Raw genomic sequence first — 16540 nt, forward strand, 5'->3', positions numbered from 1 at the left:
GTTTGAACCTTATAAATCTAACCTCTACATGCCGACAGCTGCGTTGTTGAAATGTTTTTGAGCCATTACATGGCGCTGCCCCTTGACAACACTGATCCATATGACCACGCCCCGAGGCGTGGCCTTTTACCCTGTAGTGACCGCCCATTATAATAAATCCTTTGCTGTTGGTGGCTGGAGGCTCTAGCCACGCCCACAACAGAGATTTCAGTCACGTGACCGCCCTATGATATACCTGCGCCATTGTGCTTTTGCTCCGTCACTTCCTTACCAGGCAGCGACCGAAGCGGTTGATCGGTGCGGCCGCGCGTATAATTTTTTTTCTTTTGTATTATTGGACATCGAGCAACGACAATGAGCGACAGCGGCGAGCCGAGCTACAGCGACCGGGTGAAGCGGGTATGCGTAACATTTTCACGAACGTTTAACCGTTACGGCGATCCTTCTGGTTGAGGTTGTGTGGGGGTTGGCGCGAATGTGAGAAATCGCTTTGTTTGCGACGGGGTGGGCTTTTGTAATTTCTGTAAATTTTATTTACGTAGTTTGTCCAATGGTTAAATATGGGGTTAAAGCGATATTTTAATCACTTCGTCAAAGCGCTTTTATTATATTTGTCTTAAAGCTGTAAAATTATCGAGTGCTTTCGATTTAGAGCGAGGCGAGGGCTGTGTCCAACTGTGAATCTCGTGCGGCCATTTTGAGTGCGCTGCGTTATGGCTCCAATCCGTAACAAATCAAAATGGCTCCACGCGGCTCTGCAAATAAACCCTACTGATCTCCCAACAGGAGCTGCTGGGGATAATTATAATACAATCCCTGTAATTATAATCCCTTTACATTTAGGCGTAGTTTCCCCAGGCTATGATCGAGGCACTTCCATATTAGTTGCATTTGCTGTCCTTTTAATGATTCCAAAGTGCCCAACGCTTAGTAGTGAGGCACAATTGTTTTCAGATTTAGCTTTGTAAAAACTATATATAGATATATTGAAAAAAAAATAAAAAATATATATATATATATATATATATTATATATATATATATATATATATTAAAAAAAAATCATAATCATTTGGGCCATATACTATTTACAGAAGCACTACACGAAGAAATTTTAAGTACATAGGTTTTTCTCCTGTAGTAAATGGGTTTCGCAGGATTTTGGGCTTCATATGAAATGCTTATTCTGCGTATAGCCGTAGAAGTGTATAGGGGTTACCTTGTTCTTTTAATGCAGTGTGGAAGACATTTAAACCCACTCGGAATATTTCATATCAGCGCACGGATCCCAGGCGTTCGATTTAATTATATAAACTTTTGCCTAAAAGAACAAATAGCTGAGTAATATTTGGATAAGTGACCACATGCTATATAAAGACCATAAACAAGTATTTTATATTGTGCAGAGACGCACTACATTGTAAAAGCATTCTTTAACATGGCAAGGTTGCAGATTTGAATCCATTAAGACAGGTCTGTCTCCGAGCGGCACATCCAGCAAAAATATACCTTAAACCTGCTCAGATGCTGAACCCTGCTATATTCGGTGCCAAGTAATCCCCTCCCCCAGTTTGAGATATTGCCAGTGTTCTTCATGGAGTAAACATGGCCGCTGTAGTAGATTGATAGGGAATCTTAACCAATGCTGATTTGCAGACCCCGTGTGATTTGGTGGTCCATATTGTTGCTATCATTCCCCAGGTGGAAACTATAATCACAGTATATGCACTAAGTTTTTTTTTTTTTACCCTGAGCTCCTTTTTTGTTAAAACATTTTTTTTAATGTGGAATAGAAGTGTATGCAACATGTCGATTTACAGAAGTCCCCTGAACAATAGAACAGTTTACACTGCAATGTGTATAGATTTAAACAACTCCATAGATTAGTAGTTTTTTTTTTGTGGGTTTAATATTTTTGTTTGTAGTTGCTTGGCCTCCCCAAAAAAGAGGATACCTCTTGATTTTTAAGTGGGGTTCTGTAACCTCATCTCCATGATGAAAACAATGGGATAACCTTGCTCACTGCACTAATTATTGGGAAGGGGTGGAGGATATTCTTCCCACCACCTGAAGATCACAGGGGTGGCGTTGCTAGAGGTAACACCAAATGTCCCTTAGTGTGCTTTTGTGGGTTACTCATTTTTTATGCTTGAGGCATGGGTGTTCAAAGACAACTTTGTTCCTACAAATATATGGTGCCACTGATTTATGGATATAGATTTATTGATCTATATCACCACACTGTATAACCAATGATAAGCACTCTGTATCAGAAAAAATGAATGTTGTAGAGAATACAAAATAATTTTATTAAACACATCTAAAAATCGACATACAAAGTTATAAAAAACATGAAACAGACATCGAACTTCTCCCACACCTCCTAACATAAAAGGACTGTAAATACTGATACAAAACAATGGAAAAAATATAATTCAGGCACAAACCCACATGGTGCATTGGGTACAGAGTATCCAATTAACTCACGACCGACTGGTCATCCCAGTAAAGCACTAGTAATAAATGTCCTGATCCATTAGAAGCATTATATATAAAAATTACCAACACCTGAATATAGTGGTCACTGTAGATAGAATAAACACACTCCATAAACCTGGCAGATACCGAATAGCATGAGTAATGAATGCAAAACTGGAAGGGCTGTGTATAGTTAATACATGTGTAAATATAGCAGAATAAATGTCATTCCAACAAGGTCTAAATACCAGATATTAACATGGTGAGAGTAATCTGCAGATGACAAATGAAGTCACGTACACTTGAAATCCATTGCAAAAAGATATACCATAATCGTACTCGGCTTAATTATGCACCAGAGTCCATATTGAGGAGAAAAGTTCTTGTGGTCCACTCGATGCGTCTTGTCACAAACTGACTCCTTACTGTGTGTCTATATCCACTACAGCAAAACACAAAGTTTATTTGGTATAAATAAGTAAAATCACCTTAAGGGTGATTGCATCTTTCAAGGGAAGCTCATTACATTTACCTTTTTTGCCCTGCATTGAACTGTTCCCTTTCTTGTGGTTAGAATTGAGTGGAGATTTTTCAGCTATGAGTAGGGACTGAAATTCAAGCATTTATCGGTACTCGAACTACAAATGTAAAATTTTTGCTGGTAGATAAAGCTGTCTGTTTATAGGCTGAAGTCCATATTCTGCTTCTGGGCCCTTTTTTGTTTAACCTGTTTCCAAAGGACATGCAAGTCTAATCGATAAGTGATGACGACTTTTTTTTATATACAGTACTATATACCATAAGCAGATGTATATTACCTCTGAGGGGTAAATTGGAAGGGAATATCTTGACACAAATTTAAACATCCTATACAACTTGTACAATGGTGTAACTGCACTTATCAAGCCAAAACAAATTGGAAGCAATATCTAAATTATTTGTTTGATTGCTTTATGGCAATATTGATTTACTTAAGTCTTAAAACAGTTGGCTTGAGGTTGCCATGGTGAGTTATGTTTGACAGTTTGGGGTGTGACAAGTACATAACACAAATGTTAAGTGCTCTTGATTTTCATGTGAATTTCCTGTAAATATAGTAGATTGGATTGAAAAGATGTCTGAGTTTTAACTTTTTTCTAATTGGGTCAGGTGCTCATCTGCTATTTAGTGATGTTAATTAATTTGGGCAGGAACTGTGGCTATTGAGATGACATGAGGCTTTTTCAATTATTTTGGTGCAAACTGACTTCTTTTTGTGAAATTAAAACAAAACTAAATTCATTGACAGTGGAGGAAAGAATATTCTGACCCCTTTAAGACATGATTAACTTTCAATTGATTTGAAAGCTGCTTTTGACAATGTGCAGTTGAATGTGGGTTGCTATGGGATGGGCAGGCTTCCATAAATTTGATCTCCCTATAATGGGGAGAATTGGGTCCTCTCGGTGCAGGCAAGGAAATATTTCAGTCTTGCAAAAATGATTTGGTGCTGTATCACTTGGGAGGGGTGATATTGGTTTTTAGCTTTTGGATGATGGCAATGATCTGCAATTTCCTACTAAATATAAAAGGTCTAAAGCAACTTGCTTACTGAGAAATCTGACGCTTACATTTTGTCGCATACAGTACTTCAAACCCTTTAAGGTGGTTACTGCTGTTTACTTTGCTGTTTGCAGTTAGGTGCAACTGATCCTCTTAAAGCTGCAGTTCAGTCAATATCCTGCATGTGTGTATTTTTTAATAAATCAGTTCTGTAGTAAGAAAAAATACTTTTAGCATTTTCTGTTTTTTAAAAAACAACTTTGAAAGACCAATTTTCTTGTATTCTATTTTAACAGCCATTTGCTAAGGCACTGCCCCTTCATGTCTAGTCACAAGCCATGGCACACCCCTTTGTCAGCCCTGCCCTCCCTCTAGCAGATGTCAGTGCAGGAGTGCTCATGAATATTCATGAGCTTCCACTGACAGACATGCAGAATATAAACAGATCCCTTCACTAATTGTCACCAAATGTCGACCTATAAATACATGGAGAACGAATTGACCTGCAGCTATACAGTTCTTTAGGTAATTAGAGATTGCACACATAAAACTATTGAAGTAAAAAAATAAATTAAAAAAAAAAAGACTGAACTGCAGCTTTAAGACATGCCTCCATATTTCACTTATCTGTATCATAGAGGTTGACTAGGCATTCTCCAGCTTCTAACTTTCACATGTTATGTTTGTGATTCTGGCCTTGCATATGTGAACTTTTCATGTTGCCCTGGGTATTGTCACTTTAGGTCCATGTTACAGCACTAAACAAACATGTGGCCCACACCTGCCCTTTTCTCCTCTTAAAGATCTGGGTGATGTAAACAGTTATTAAAATAAACATAGATGTCCCGTGACAGAATGGCAATGAGATACATTTTTATTTATTTTGTCATTAAAGCAATATACATTTTGCCAAATTGTGTAAGGATAATTTAAAATGCAGTCCCTCATAGGATGAGTGACGAAAAGACAGTGGCATGTTAAATATCGCATTTGTTTAAAAAAAAAATTAAAAGCACCTAAATTGTTTTTGCAGTGACACAATTGGCTAATATGCGTTTATTGTTCTTAGCTAAAATTGTTATTTTTCATAAGATATCAAAACAGAATGGTTACTTTTAAGAGTTATTGAATTTAAATAAGTCAGTCACTATCAAGTTTACGATGGGTGGACAAAATCTACATTTTAGGAGCTGGGTGGACTTCTTTTAGTAGCCAGAAGGAGCTATGCATTAATAAGCATATGTTTGCATGTTCCTTTTTTTATATACAAAAAAATCCATCACTAAAATAGACCCCCAAAATACACCATATCAAGATCTGTTTGAAATATTTATAGTGCAGAAAGGGTACACTTGTAAATTGAAGATGTTTGTATAGCCCATATAAATAAAATATTTAAAACGATCACACGTGCTGCTGGTTAGCAGCACATGGCTGTATAAATACACAAACCACCAGAGTAAAAAAAGTAGACAAATTTTGCAATTTGCCAAAATACAGTAACATCCCAGTGCAATATGCCTACCCCCAAGATCTCAAAGGCATAAAGCACAGAGTTCTATTGCTAAGCAGCAAGGGGTCACTAAACTCAAGTGCTAGGAGAACACAAAATGGTAAGGTGCTCCCATGTCCTAAAACAAAATAAAACCATTGCAATAGACTTGATCTGATCATGGGGTAAAGTCTGAACGTAAATAACATTCATCCATGACAAATATTCAGATGGTGCTGACATAATAATGTAAGCACCAAGTATTGACAACGGCAATCACAACACGTATCAGGAAGCATTGCCACATGATTGAACACTGCAAAAGACACAAAGGGTAAATGTATCAATACACCAAACTAACTTTACCTGCACATAAGGCTGCGGTCCCAGTGCGTTCTGTAGCGCGGGGGGGGGTGGAGGGGGCAGCAGCAGCGGGTCCACAGCTATCTATCTATTCGTTCTGCGATCATTAGCAAAATCCTTTTTCCCAGGGCTGCCTTTCAGTTTCAAATCAATCCTTGTCAGTGTAACTCCACAGCTACAATGTATCCTGATATTACTACGGTAACAATGTTGCAGCTCAAAAGGCTGGGAATATTGACAACAAATGATCACAAACAGGGAAGTGTTACAAAGATCTTGCACTGCTTGGGAGGTGTGCTAAAGAAATTAAAAGATGCTAATTAAAAATGTCATTAAGAGTTGAATTTTAAAATAAAGGTAGTATCTAGCTAATACTACATGACTTTAAAAGAGATGTAATTATAAAAAACGCAATATTGCTTGGATTGCTCCTCTTCTATTAAGTAAACACATGCATATTTAGAAGATTTTTTAAAGTGTAGCCATGCAATGGGATAAATGCAATGTCACCCCTCTGTGCACCTCATCCCAAAATGCTTAATTCACCCCTCCATGTCACCCCCAAAGTGACAAATTAACCCCTATCCCCTTCACTCAAAGTGAAAAGCTTGCCTATTGTATGTCTGTAGTTAGTGCAGTGTTGCTGTCCTAGTGCTGTAACTCCCCCTCCCAGCAGGCATTGCCTGCCATCTGTTTTCAGACCAAAACCTCTGCTTTAGCCTGCGCTTAAAGTGCTGGCGACGTCACGTCAAAACAAATGTATTGAATCTGTTGCGTGCCCTTATAGTAGGAGCGTCGCAACAGCTTGGTAGTGATCGCTAGAAGTCAATTTGATTTTTTTAGCGACCACAGCGTGATGTCGCCGGCACTATAAGTGCGGCCATAGGAGGGTGCAGGCCTGCTCGTGCACCTCTTCCCTGAACTCCATCAGCACAATGGTGTCTGTGTTTTTAAATTGAAAGCAGCAGGGAACAGATGGCATTATAAGGTCTTCAAGGCATGGACTCCCTTTCCTATTGTCTGAAGCGCTTATTCCCTTTGTGTTGTATTGTCGTGTATTACTGCTGTGTGGTGCCATGGAGCTGTATAAATAGACATAAATTAAAGCTAGGCACAATTAAGATGCCACATGATAAATATCTTATAATTTAGGCACCTGGAAAATGTCCATCCCTGTCTAAAGTTTCCCTTTCAGTCGCTGAGGTTTTTTTTTTTTTATTTGCACATTGTACTCCTTTAACGTCAAATTGACTCGCAATTCATGGCAGCAAATTGGACGACTAACTTTTCTCGTCTGTACATGCAAACTTCAATACAAGATCTAAAATACTTTCTATTGTTGGCATATTGTTAACTAGTAGTAAAGCAAGTTGGCGCAAGAGTAGGTCTCTTCCTACTTTCTGTAGGGTAGTACCTTATCAATCAAGTACAGCTATATTGAAGTTCAAAATTTACTGCCATCGGCATCAGACTGGGTTGGCAGATTATGAATTCGTCAGGAACAGGTAATATGCATCGGGTCAGTGATCTAATCAAACATGTCTTTGCTAATTCCTTACTCTAGATGCATGTACCTTTAATTTGGTATGTTTCAGCAATAAAATACAAGGGTTACTAGGCTGTAACTGCCATTAATTGTAATTTTAAGAACACTTCAGTTTAGTCCTGTTATGCATTCAGTTTGTGGAACGCATACTTATTAGTTAAATTGCGTAACTCAAAATTGGTAAAAGCATTCAGAATGGTCTTTTTTTTTAGTTTCAGCTCTGTCACTAGTTCTGACCCTGAAAACTTCCTGTTCTTTTTCTATTAAGGTTAATATTGAAGAAGGAAAATGCAGAAGTCGTCATTTGACAAGTTTAATAAATGAGAATTATTTGAAGCTCAGGAATAAGTGAAGCTGAAATTTGAAAAAAGAGAATGCATGCTAATTATCAGAACTGAAGTCCTACTTTTAGACTATTGAGAAATGTGTGTGAAGTGGGGAAGATGAAAAGAAGTCAGAATGTGAAACTGAAGAATGAAGAAAAGAAATTAAAATGAAGTTAAGAAAAGAAATTAAAATGAAGTTAAGAAAAGAAATTAAAATGAAGTTAAGAAAAGAAATTAAAATGAAGTTAAGAAAAGAAATTAAAATGAAGTTAAGAAAAGAAATAAAAATGAAGTTAAGATAAGAAGTAATCTGGAATCAGAAAGCACTACGCTAAGTAATTACTAGTCTGTTTCTGTGTCCCTGTATATTTTTAAACTATATGCATGCAATATCTGTTTAAAAGAGTGCATACAGGGTAAAGTGAATACTAGGGAAAAAAATCTTAGATTGGGCTGTTTTAATGCAAACCGCCTATGCAAACAATTGAAATTAAAATGAACACCCCCTTTCAGCTAGAAACTGATCTATTTCTAAAAATATATATATATATTGGAAATGACCTATTTAATGTTTTGTATTAAACTTCTTATGTCTGTATCCAGGAGCCGCGGTCCGCTTCAAGAAGCGGAAGTGCTCGTCACTCTGGCAAGTCTGCAAGCCAGTCTCCCAATCATTCTGCTGCAAGATCTCGATCTAAAGAGGGGTCCAAGCGATCAAGATCAAAGTCCAGATCAAGATCTGAACCGAGGTTTGTATTATAAATCAATCCAATTGGAAAACTGTTCATTTGCAGTGCATATATATAATGTGCTTTTTGAAAGGGCCATTTGTGGCACCAACTTTTTACTTTAGGTCCATAGTGTAATTTCTTAACAGTATGAAGTCAAAAATTGTTGCTTTGGCCTACTGTAGGTTTGGACCTAATTAAATGGGTATGGCATAAACATTATGTACATTCTGCCCTTCAGAAGACACAGGAGAAGCAAGTGGATTAGGACACATTGCTAATGTGTGGCGTACATATCTTGATCAGTATGGACAAGTCTAAAAATGTTCCTTGAACTCTAATTAAACAACCTGGACTGAGCATGTTAAGAAGAGTAAAGCAAGTCATGCCAAATCCAATTTCTTATCCTGGGGGGTGGAGGGGGAACTTGTTCCTAGCGTTAACGGTTTATTTTCACAAACTTTATTTTTTAAATAAACTGATTGGTGGCACATTGATTTCCCTTGAGGGAGCACTGCAGTTTTTTATTTTTTTTTAAAGGGCTGTGTGTTGGTTAGCATCTCCAGTGATCATCAATAATCCTAATTTTAATAGTCCTAATGTTTAAATCTCATACTATTTTTGTATTTGAGTTAAGTAGTAATAATAGTATTTTTGTATTTGGCCTAGTCTTCCAAGCAGGAGAGGTGAATGCAAGTGACACATGACATTTTTAATTGTAACCACTAATTGGCCTTGTAAACACAATGTTACTGTGTTGTGTACAATGAAAGGGAGACAGGGCTTTTAAAATCTTTGTTTTTCTTTAGGTCTAGAGCAAGAAGGGGTTCTCGTCGACACTATACAAGATCACGCACTCGTTCTCGATCGCATAGAAGATCCCGAAGCAGGTCGTACAGCAGAGATTATGGCAGGAGCAACAGCAATAGTCACTCTCCCATGTCTAATCGTAGGCGTCACGTTGGCAACCGGGTACGAATGGTACAGAAAGCCTGCAAGACATAAATAATTTGTCAATATCTGATCTCTTGCATGCACTGCTTTTTGTTGTGGATTCACCATAACATACGCATGCTGACTTGTATCCCATGCATAGGATAAGGCTGCCTCTCCCTTTTGGTACTTTCATGTTTTCTCTTTCGTGCAAGTTTTTTTTTTCCTCTTCCAGTTAGGGTAATTTATCAACACAATGGAATTGTTTTGTTTTTGTGGGTGAAGGTGTTGGTTGAACAAGGATTATCAAGATTTTTGGTTAAGCAGAACATGTCGTAGACTTGACCAATTTTTGCATAGATGCAGTTTATAGTGGTGATGGGGGGAGGATACAATTGCTACTACTTTAATCCATTGATTCTTTAACTATATAAATATTTTTATTTTATTTTAGGCCAATCCTGATCCCAACTGCTGCTTGGGTGTATTTGGATTAAATCTCTGTACCACAGAACGAGATTTAAGAGAAGTATTCTCAAAATATGGTCCTATTGCTGATGTTTCTATTGTGTATGACCAGCAGTCTCGGCGTTCAAGGGGATTCTCATTTGTATACTTTGAAAATGTTGACGATGCTAATGAGGTAAGTGAAATACATTTGGTCGAGGTGATTTGGATTTGATTGAACCAGTGATTCAAGCAGCAAAACATGTAGCACTGCGCAACTTTTGTAAAAGTTTATTTTTTAGTTTAAACGATTGAAGCACAGGGTCTCTGGACTGGGGTGGGGGAGGGGGCGGCTGCTTGCAGAGACCTCCGTAAAGTGTGTTATCTCTGCAGCCAAGCTATAGCCAAACAAAAAATGGCAGCTCAAATGTCACACATACCAATCGGAAGCTGTGATGGCTTCATATTGGCCCAAGTCACATGAACATTTAAACTCCAGAGGTATCGGCACCATCTTTGGAGAGGAGTATCTCAGGAAGCAGTGGGTCCCCAGAGCTGAAATGTACAAAGTTCAGCTCTGGAAACGCCTGCTTCAATCTTATAATAAACAAAAAAAAATTGCTACTTGTTTTTGCTACTTTTTAAAGCAATAGGCTACAAGTGGAATATAACAAGCTTTTGTGTGCTAGCTAGTATTTTGGCCTGTGAATAATTTTGTACTCCTACTTTTTGTTTTTAGATGTTCTAACTATTCAGCATATAAAGTCATAGATATATCTAATCCAAGTATCTTTGCATTTGTTTTCAAAGGCTAAAGAGCATGCTAATGGAATGGAACTTGATGGACGACTAATACGTGTTGATTTCTCCATAACAAAAAGGCCCCATACACCTACACCAGGAATATACATGGGAAGACCAACCTAGTGAGTTTTTAACCAAGCATGGTGAAATGTTGACACCATATACATTTATGATTTTGTCCCATGGTATTAAATTTCTATTCTGTAGGTAGGCACGGGTATCAGACAGTAGGAAAGAGCTTACAATCTAAATAGTTTGTTGGGAGACAAGACAGCAGGTGAGGGAATACATGCAATGGATGGCTCTGCTTGGCTTGATAGGGTGATTGGGACAGTAGTCCTGAGTCTAGGCTATTAAAATGCATAATTTAAGAGGAGTCTTAAAGGTTTGACCTAAATCTGGGAGAGATGGCTCTTGCAGTATATGGAGTTTCACAGTTGAGGGGAGGGGGAGGCTTAACGCAAGAGCAGTAGAGGTGGGTATGGTTATGGATAAAGCGCAGGAGATAAACAGGCATAACGAGAAATCAAAGCTATGTATGGAGGAGCAGCTGAGGGGAGAGCCTTAAAAGGTAAGGAGAACTTTGTAGGACTGACATTTGATAAGCCAGGAGAGGGATTTAAGGCAAAAGATGAGCAGACTGTTTTGGGAGAAAATAATGTTCTAGCGGCAGAATTTTCATTGTAAAGGTGACAAGTTGAGGCAGAGCAGCCTGTTGGCAGTATGTTACACTAATCCAGTTGGGAGAGGATAATGACATGCAGTAGATTGACCGGAAAGGGTGAATCCTTGACAAGATTAGAGTAAGAGGCTACTAATCTTGGCCGTGAATGGAGAAGGCAAGGGGAGTCCAATGTTATTTAGCAACGGGATAGATCGTTGTATTTACTGGCTTGAAAAAAGGAAATTAGGCCAGGTTTGTGGCAATATGAGCAGCTGTTTCAGACATAATTTGATGCTGCTGAGCTCCATCCACAAGACAATGAGACTTGGCGCTAGGGTTGAAGTGGATAGATTTATCTGCATAGATACCCAAATTGAGTTGTAGAGAGATGGTCCCAGGACAGGCCTGAGGTACACAACAGGTTGAAGACATGTTGACAAGACCGTGCGATGGGAGGTAAGATGAGAACCTGGATAGAGCTTGGTTACAGATACAAGAGTTTAGAATATGAAGATCTGCAGCAGTGTGGGGTTTTTTTTGTAGGAAAAAGTGACTGGGGTTTTGACTCATGATCATTGATTACGTTGGTTACGTGTGAGCTGTATAAAAGACATTGTAATGGGAATTTAGAAGTCTGTCATAGGGGAGGAACATGAGATGTTTGGAAGGGATACGTGGCAGTATAAGGCATGTGGGGGTCTAGGGTGTGTTTGAGAATAGCTGTGACTACTCTATGCTGGAGACGGAAAGTGCCACAAGACTGACGAATTGAAGGTATGTATGCGTGGACCAAGACAGGAGTAAGTTCTGACATGGTGTGAGTTTAGAGGAAAGAATCTGCTTAACATCCGAATCTGTAACGGGAGAAAAGAAGTTAAAGGGTAGGAGATTTGCTTTGATGCTATGGGGGAAGGGACAAGGAAGCTGTAAAGCATCCACCATGGTGTGTTTTTTTTTTTTTTTGTTTTTTTTTTTGTTTTTTTTTTTTTGGTGTGTGGTTGGCAAAGGCCCGTAATATAGTGGGCTTGTGCACTTGACACACTTTGTGTACCGTCCATGCTGCTGTGAGCGACCAGGCTTGGAAGTTACTGTCAGTCACTGGGGAAGCTGTATGTGTGTGTATATTAAAAACTAAAGACAAGCTGTGAGAATAAATTATTAATGTGCACGTATACGCACAAAACTAACTGCCGCTCGCGGCGCCCACTATATTACGGACCAAAGGCTTGATGGGAAGAGGGAGTTAACAAGACGGTTTGAGGGGAAATTAATGTTTGGCTTTAGAGCAGAGTTGACAGGAGACCTTTTAAAGTGCTGAAAATTGGAATTGGTGAGCTTTTCTCCATAAGTGTTCAGAAGAGCAAGAGCAGAGGAAGTAGGTTTGTGAATTTTAACAAGGCTGTGTTAGAGGGACTGGTGTCATGGAGCATAGTGGATAGTTATGAGTTGACAAGATTGTCATGGTCAGAGGGAGGAGGTTGGAGTTCAGGGTAGATGCCAAAGAATGAGTCTTTGGAGCAAAGGTCTTGCAAGTAGAACAGGTAGGAGGGGAATGATAGGTGGTGGGATATTATTTAGTAAAGACCTGGTCTAAATAGAAACTCCTGTGGGTGCTGGATTTGGTCCAGTAGTGGCTAAAGGAGGTGAGCAGAGGATATTGATCCCTGTCCCCTGGGAATGACATTTGAAGCCCCCAGTAAAACAATAGAGTAAAGGTAGACTTGATCTGTAGAGGGTTGAAAAGCTGGACAGATCTGTAGAGGGTTGAAAAGCTGCAAGGAAGGAAAATGTATGAGGGCATAGGGCGGAGCTGTTATTGGAGATACATTGCAATTTCTTTGTAATATATAAATGTAACTGTTGTATTTTGACTCTTATCCTGTAACATCACCCATAAAACATTGCAAATGGCCAGACTATCCTTCCACAGAACAAACAGGTGCTTGATATACTATAAATTGGTATTTTTTTTTTTCCAATAATGTTGTAGTGGCAGTTCACGTCGCAGAGATTACCATGATCGGGGTTATGACAGAGGTGGATATGATGATCGTGAATACAGCAGATCCTCCTACAGGTATAATGCTAATTATTTACACTTCATTTTTAATCGCCTTGCTCAGTTTGTATCCATTTTGAAGGTTTAAATTCAAAGTAGAAAGCCCTTGTATTCAATGTTATTGGAGCCTCTTAGAAAAGCAACATTTGGGTGACGTGGCCTTAATCGGGGTGCACACTTCAAACCCTGAATTTTCATGTCCAAGGATTTTACATATCTATTTTGTTTAGACCCCAGTAGTTTACAGACTGCCATTTGTATGCTATACATACTTGTAAGATGCATAAAATGTTAAATTTGGAAAATGTTCGGTTTTCAGAGGCGGCGGAGGAGGAGGAGGAGGATGGCGTGGAGGACAAGACAGGGACCAATTTTCTAGGTAAATTAGACATGTGAAGACACAGGTCAACTTGTAGATTTTGTGATTGTGTGGGAATGGCATTCCATGTTGAAGCTTACTGTCTACATTGGGTATGGGTGTAGTGAGATGCAAAAATTGCTAGGGCCTGTTGACTAGATGTACAAGTTGGGTTTTGGTCAGCTGTAGCCATCTTGTACCCGTCTCCCTAGAGCCAACGTGGTATTTACAACTGCATCAAAGATCCAATGTTTGCTCTCAGAGGAAACCTGACTGCTGGTGCCTACCAATAGAAAGCTGCAACCTCTGACCTTGTGACTTTCTATTGGCTCACTAATTCCGTATGATTTGGTGACCATATTGTTTCCCTAGGAGTGGACTTGATACCTGGCATATACACCAGGAGTTCTGTGGGAAGGCAGAGGGGGTGGCCAGTTCTGAACATGATTTGCTTAAGCACTGGAGGCCCCACCCATTGTTAAATTTAAAGTGTGGGATTGCAGCTTTAAACTCTATCCTACTTGGTGCATCCAAGAAGACGAAAGCCAAAGTTTCTCATTCTCTGCAGTTGTCTCCATTCACTTGGACTACCTGATCAACACGGCTGTTTTTAAATTTGTCTTCCTCAAACTAGAACAGATTTTTACAGTGCATGCATGTGTGTGAAATAACTATATTTCCCAATGTGATATTTAACCCCCTGTAGCTTGATGTGTAGCTGCATATGTGGAATATATTGCACGTGAGAAATGTGGAATATATTGCACGTAAGAAATGTATTTATCTAGCACAAGTGTGTACATAATGTGTATTTGGATTAGATTGCTTTTAAAATCTTTCTGCATTTTGGAAATGTATTGACAAAGTTCAGAAATTATACAGTACATTGTACTGCATTTGTTCGTGCCACTGTCCTGCTAGCCATGTGCAACAGTATCTGGTTATACAGCACTGTAGCCTTCAGAGTTCACAAATTTTAATTTTTTTGTTTTCAGGAGAAGATCTCCCTCTCCGTACTACAGCCGAGGAGGAGGATACAGGTCTCGCTCCAGGTCTCGCTCATACTCTCCTCGTAAGTATTTTTTTTTTTTTTTTTTTTTAATCCTTGGGAAACGGGGTGCTAGTGTCCTTTAACCCTTTGAGGTCCAAATGTGCTGTGACAGGACCCTTCCATTCCTCTGCCTGTTATACTGCATTGGAACACAATCTTCCCTACAAAAACGAGCAGTAAGATTGATTTTGCGTCATGGGGCCCCTAGCATTCCTGAGCATGTATAGCAGCTACATCCTGGGCACCACACAGGGTTCACTAACAGCAGTGAAGTCTTTGCTTGGTCATATGCATAGTTACATCTATAACATGTTAATGTGTTTTTATACTTTACAGATGACAGTAGGGTAAGGTTAACGTACATATGTTTCTACCTTTTATTTCTTCAGGTCGCTATTGAAGAATGAAACCATGGGAAGGCAAATCAAGATTGCATTTGTGGATATTGGTGACTTAAACCACCATTTTATTACTAACTTTGGTAGACTGTAAAAAGCTGTTTTCATTCTGCTTAATTGTGTAGGCTTCATGCTTATTCATGACTGTGTTTTTTGCAAATGTTTTGCATATATTTTATACAGTCTGACTTGTGACTGCTGAGGTTTATATAGCACACGACTTATTGGTGTTTTCTATTGGTTTGTGTAAGTTGGCACATCGGCCTCAACTTTGGAATCAACAAGCAAAAATAAAACAAACTTTGATTTTTACTCTTAAATAATCTCTTATGCACAACTAAGGAGCAAAATGTGAGTTCATTCTTAATTGTAGTTTTGGTAGAAAACATTCAAAGTTTCTGTAGAAGTGTTGAGTGAGCCATGTTCTGTAATGTCTGCGTCAGCCCAGAAATGATGTGGTTGCTGTTGATCAGAGATGGCATGCTATGGCTTTGGTGTGTAATGACACCCAATGATTGCTTAACCCCATCACTGCTGCCTGATGTACTTGCCTACACACTGCATAATATCAATTGTAGGTAGGGGAACTGCGTTTCATAAACTATTTAAAAAAAATTGGTACATTTTGGAAAAGGGTTTTGGGTTATGCTGTTTCTCATATACATTTAATGTTGCTATGGGGAGAAGGACAAAGATCTTGTGGTGCTCATACAAAATTGCAAAAAGAACCACTGTGCGTTATTCTGTTCAAGCATTTTTGCCCTTAAAGATATTACGTGTGTATATACATCCTGAATACTGTGCAGTCTTCTGGGACCTGACCCATGCTATAGCATTAAATCTTGGGTGCTGCTGACATAAGCCTGCAACTTTGAGTGGGACCGATCATTAGTTTGGAAGTATTTTTTTTTTTTACTGTGCTGTTATCCTCTGCCAGGGGTCTGACACCAGAGACACACTGCCCAATATTAAGCAGCAGTGTTTTGTGTAGGCTGATTTTTGCATCTGTCCTTTTTGCTCCAGCACAGGAGAGATGCAGGTGCTCCTTCTCCAGGCAGCCTATCAGGAGGCGGCAGCTTTATTTATTTATTTTTTTGGTTGGTTGGGGAAAGCTTTTGTTTTATGTGGGGTGTGGATGGCTTGTGCAGAGGGGTGAGGAAAGGGGTTGGTTATGGTGTTTTTGGTGTGGATGGGGGAACAGGTGGTCATTGGATTGAGTACGCAAGAGGAACAGGGTACTCATTAGAAAGGGCCAGTGAGGTGTGTAACTTTGGGGGGAATAAAGGGCATGTAGGAATGAGGTGGATTAATGACCCCTGATGGGCAGGGTTGCTGGTGCTTTTTTTTTTTTT

At 39.1% G+C, this 16540-nt stretch overlaps 1 protein-coding gene across 2 annotated transcripts; it reads left to right on the plus strand.

The window, feature by feature from the left end:
• Positions 1-240: 240 nt before the first annotated feature.
• Positions 241-15500, plus strand: LOC142499471 (transformer-2 protein homolog beta-like). Of its 2 annotated transcripts, none has more exons than XM_075608857.1 (9): positions 241-399; positions 8350-8495; positions 9284-9446; positions 9862-10050; positions 10665-10780; positions 13310-13399; positions 13701-13760; positions 14735-14811; positions 15180-15500. In XM_075608857.1, exons 1-9 carry the CDS (start codon positions 355-357, stop codon positions 15188-15190), a joined length of 897 nt encoding a protein of 298 aa, XP_075464972.1. In that variant the 5' UTR covers positions 241-354; the 3' UTR covers positions 15191-15500. The 2 variants fall into 2 exon arrangements, with proteins under 2 accessions (XP_075464972.1, XP_075464973.1); XM_075608858.1 differs by having other exon boundaries at positions 13313-13399.
• Positions 15501-16540: the final 1040 nt, after the last annotated feature.

This window comes from Ascaphus truei, chromosome 7 (assembly GCF_040206685.1).
Source record: "Ascaphus truei isolate aAscTru1 chromosome 7, aAscTru1.hap1, whole genome shotgun sequence".
NCBI lineage: Eukaryota > Metazoa > Chordata > Amphibia > Anura > Ascaphidae > Ascaphus > Ascaphus truei.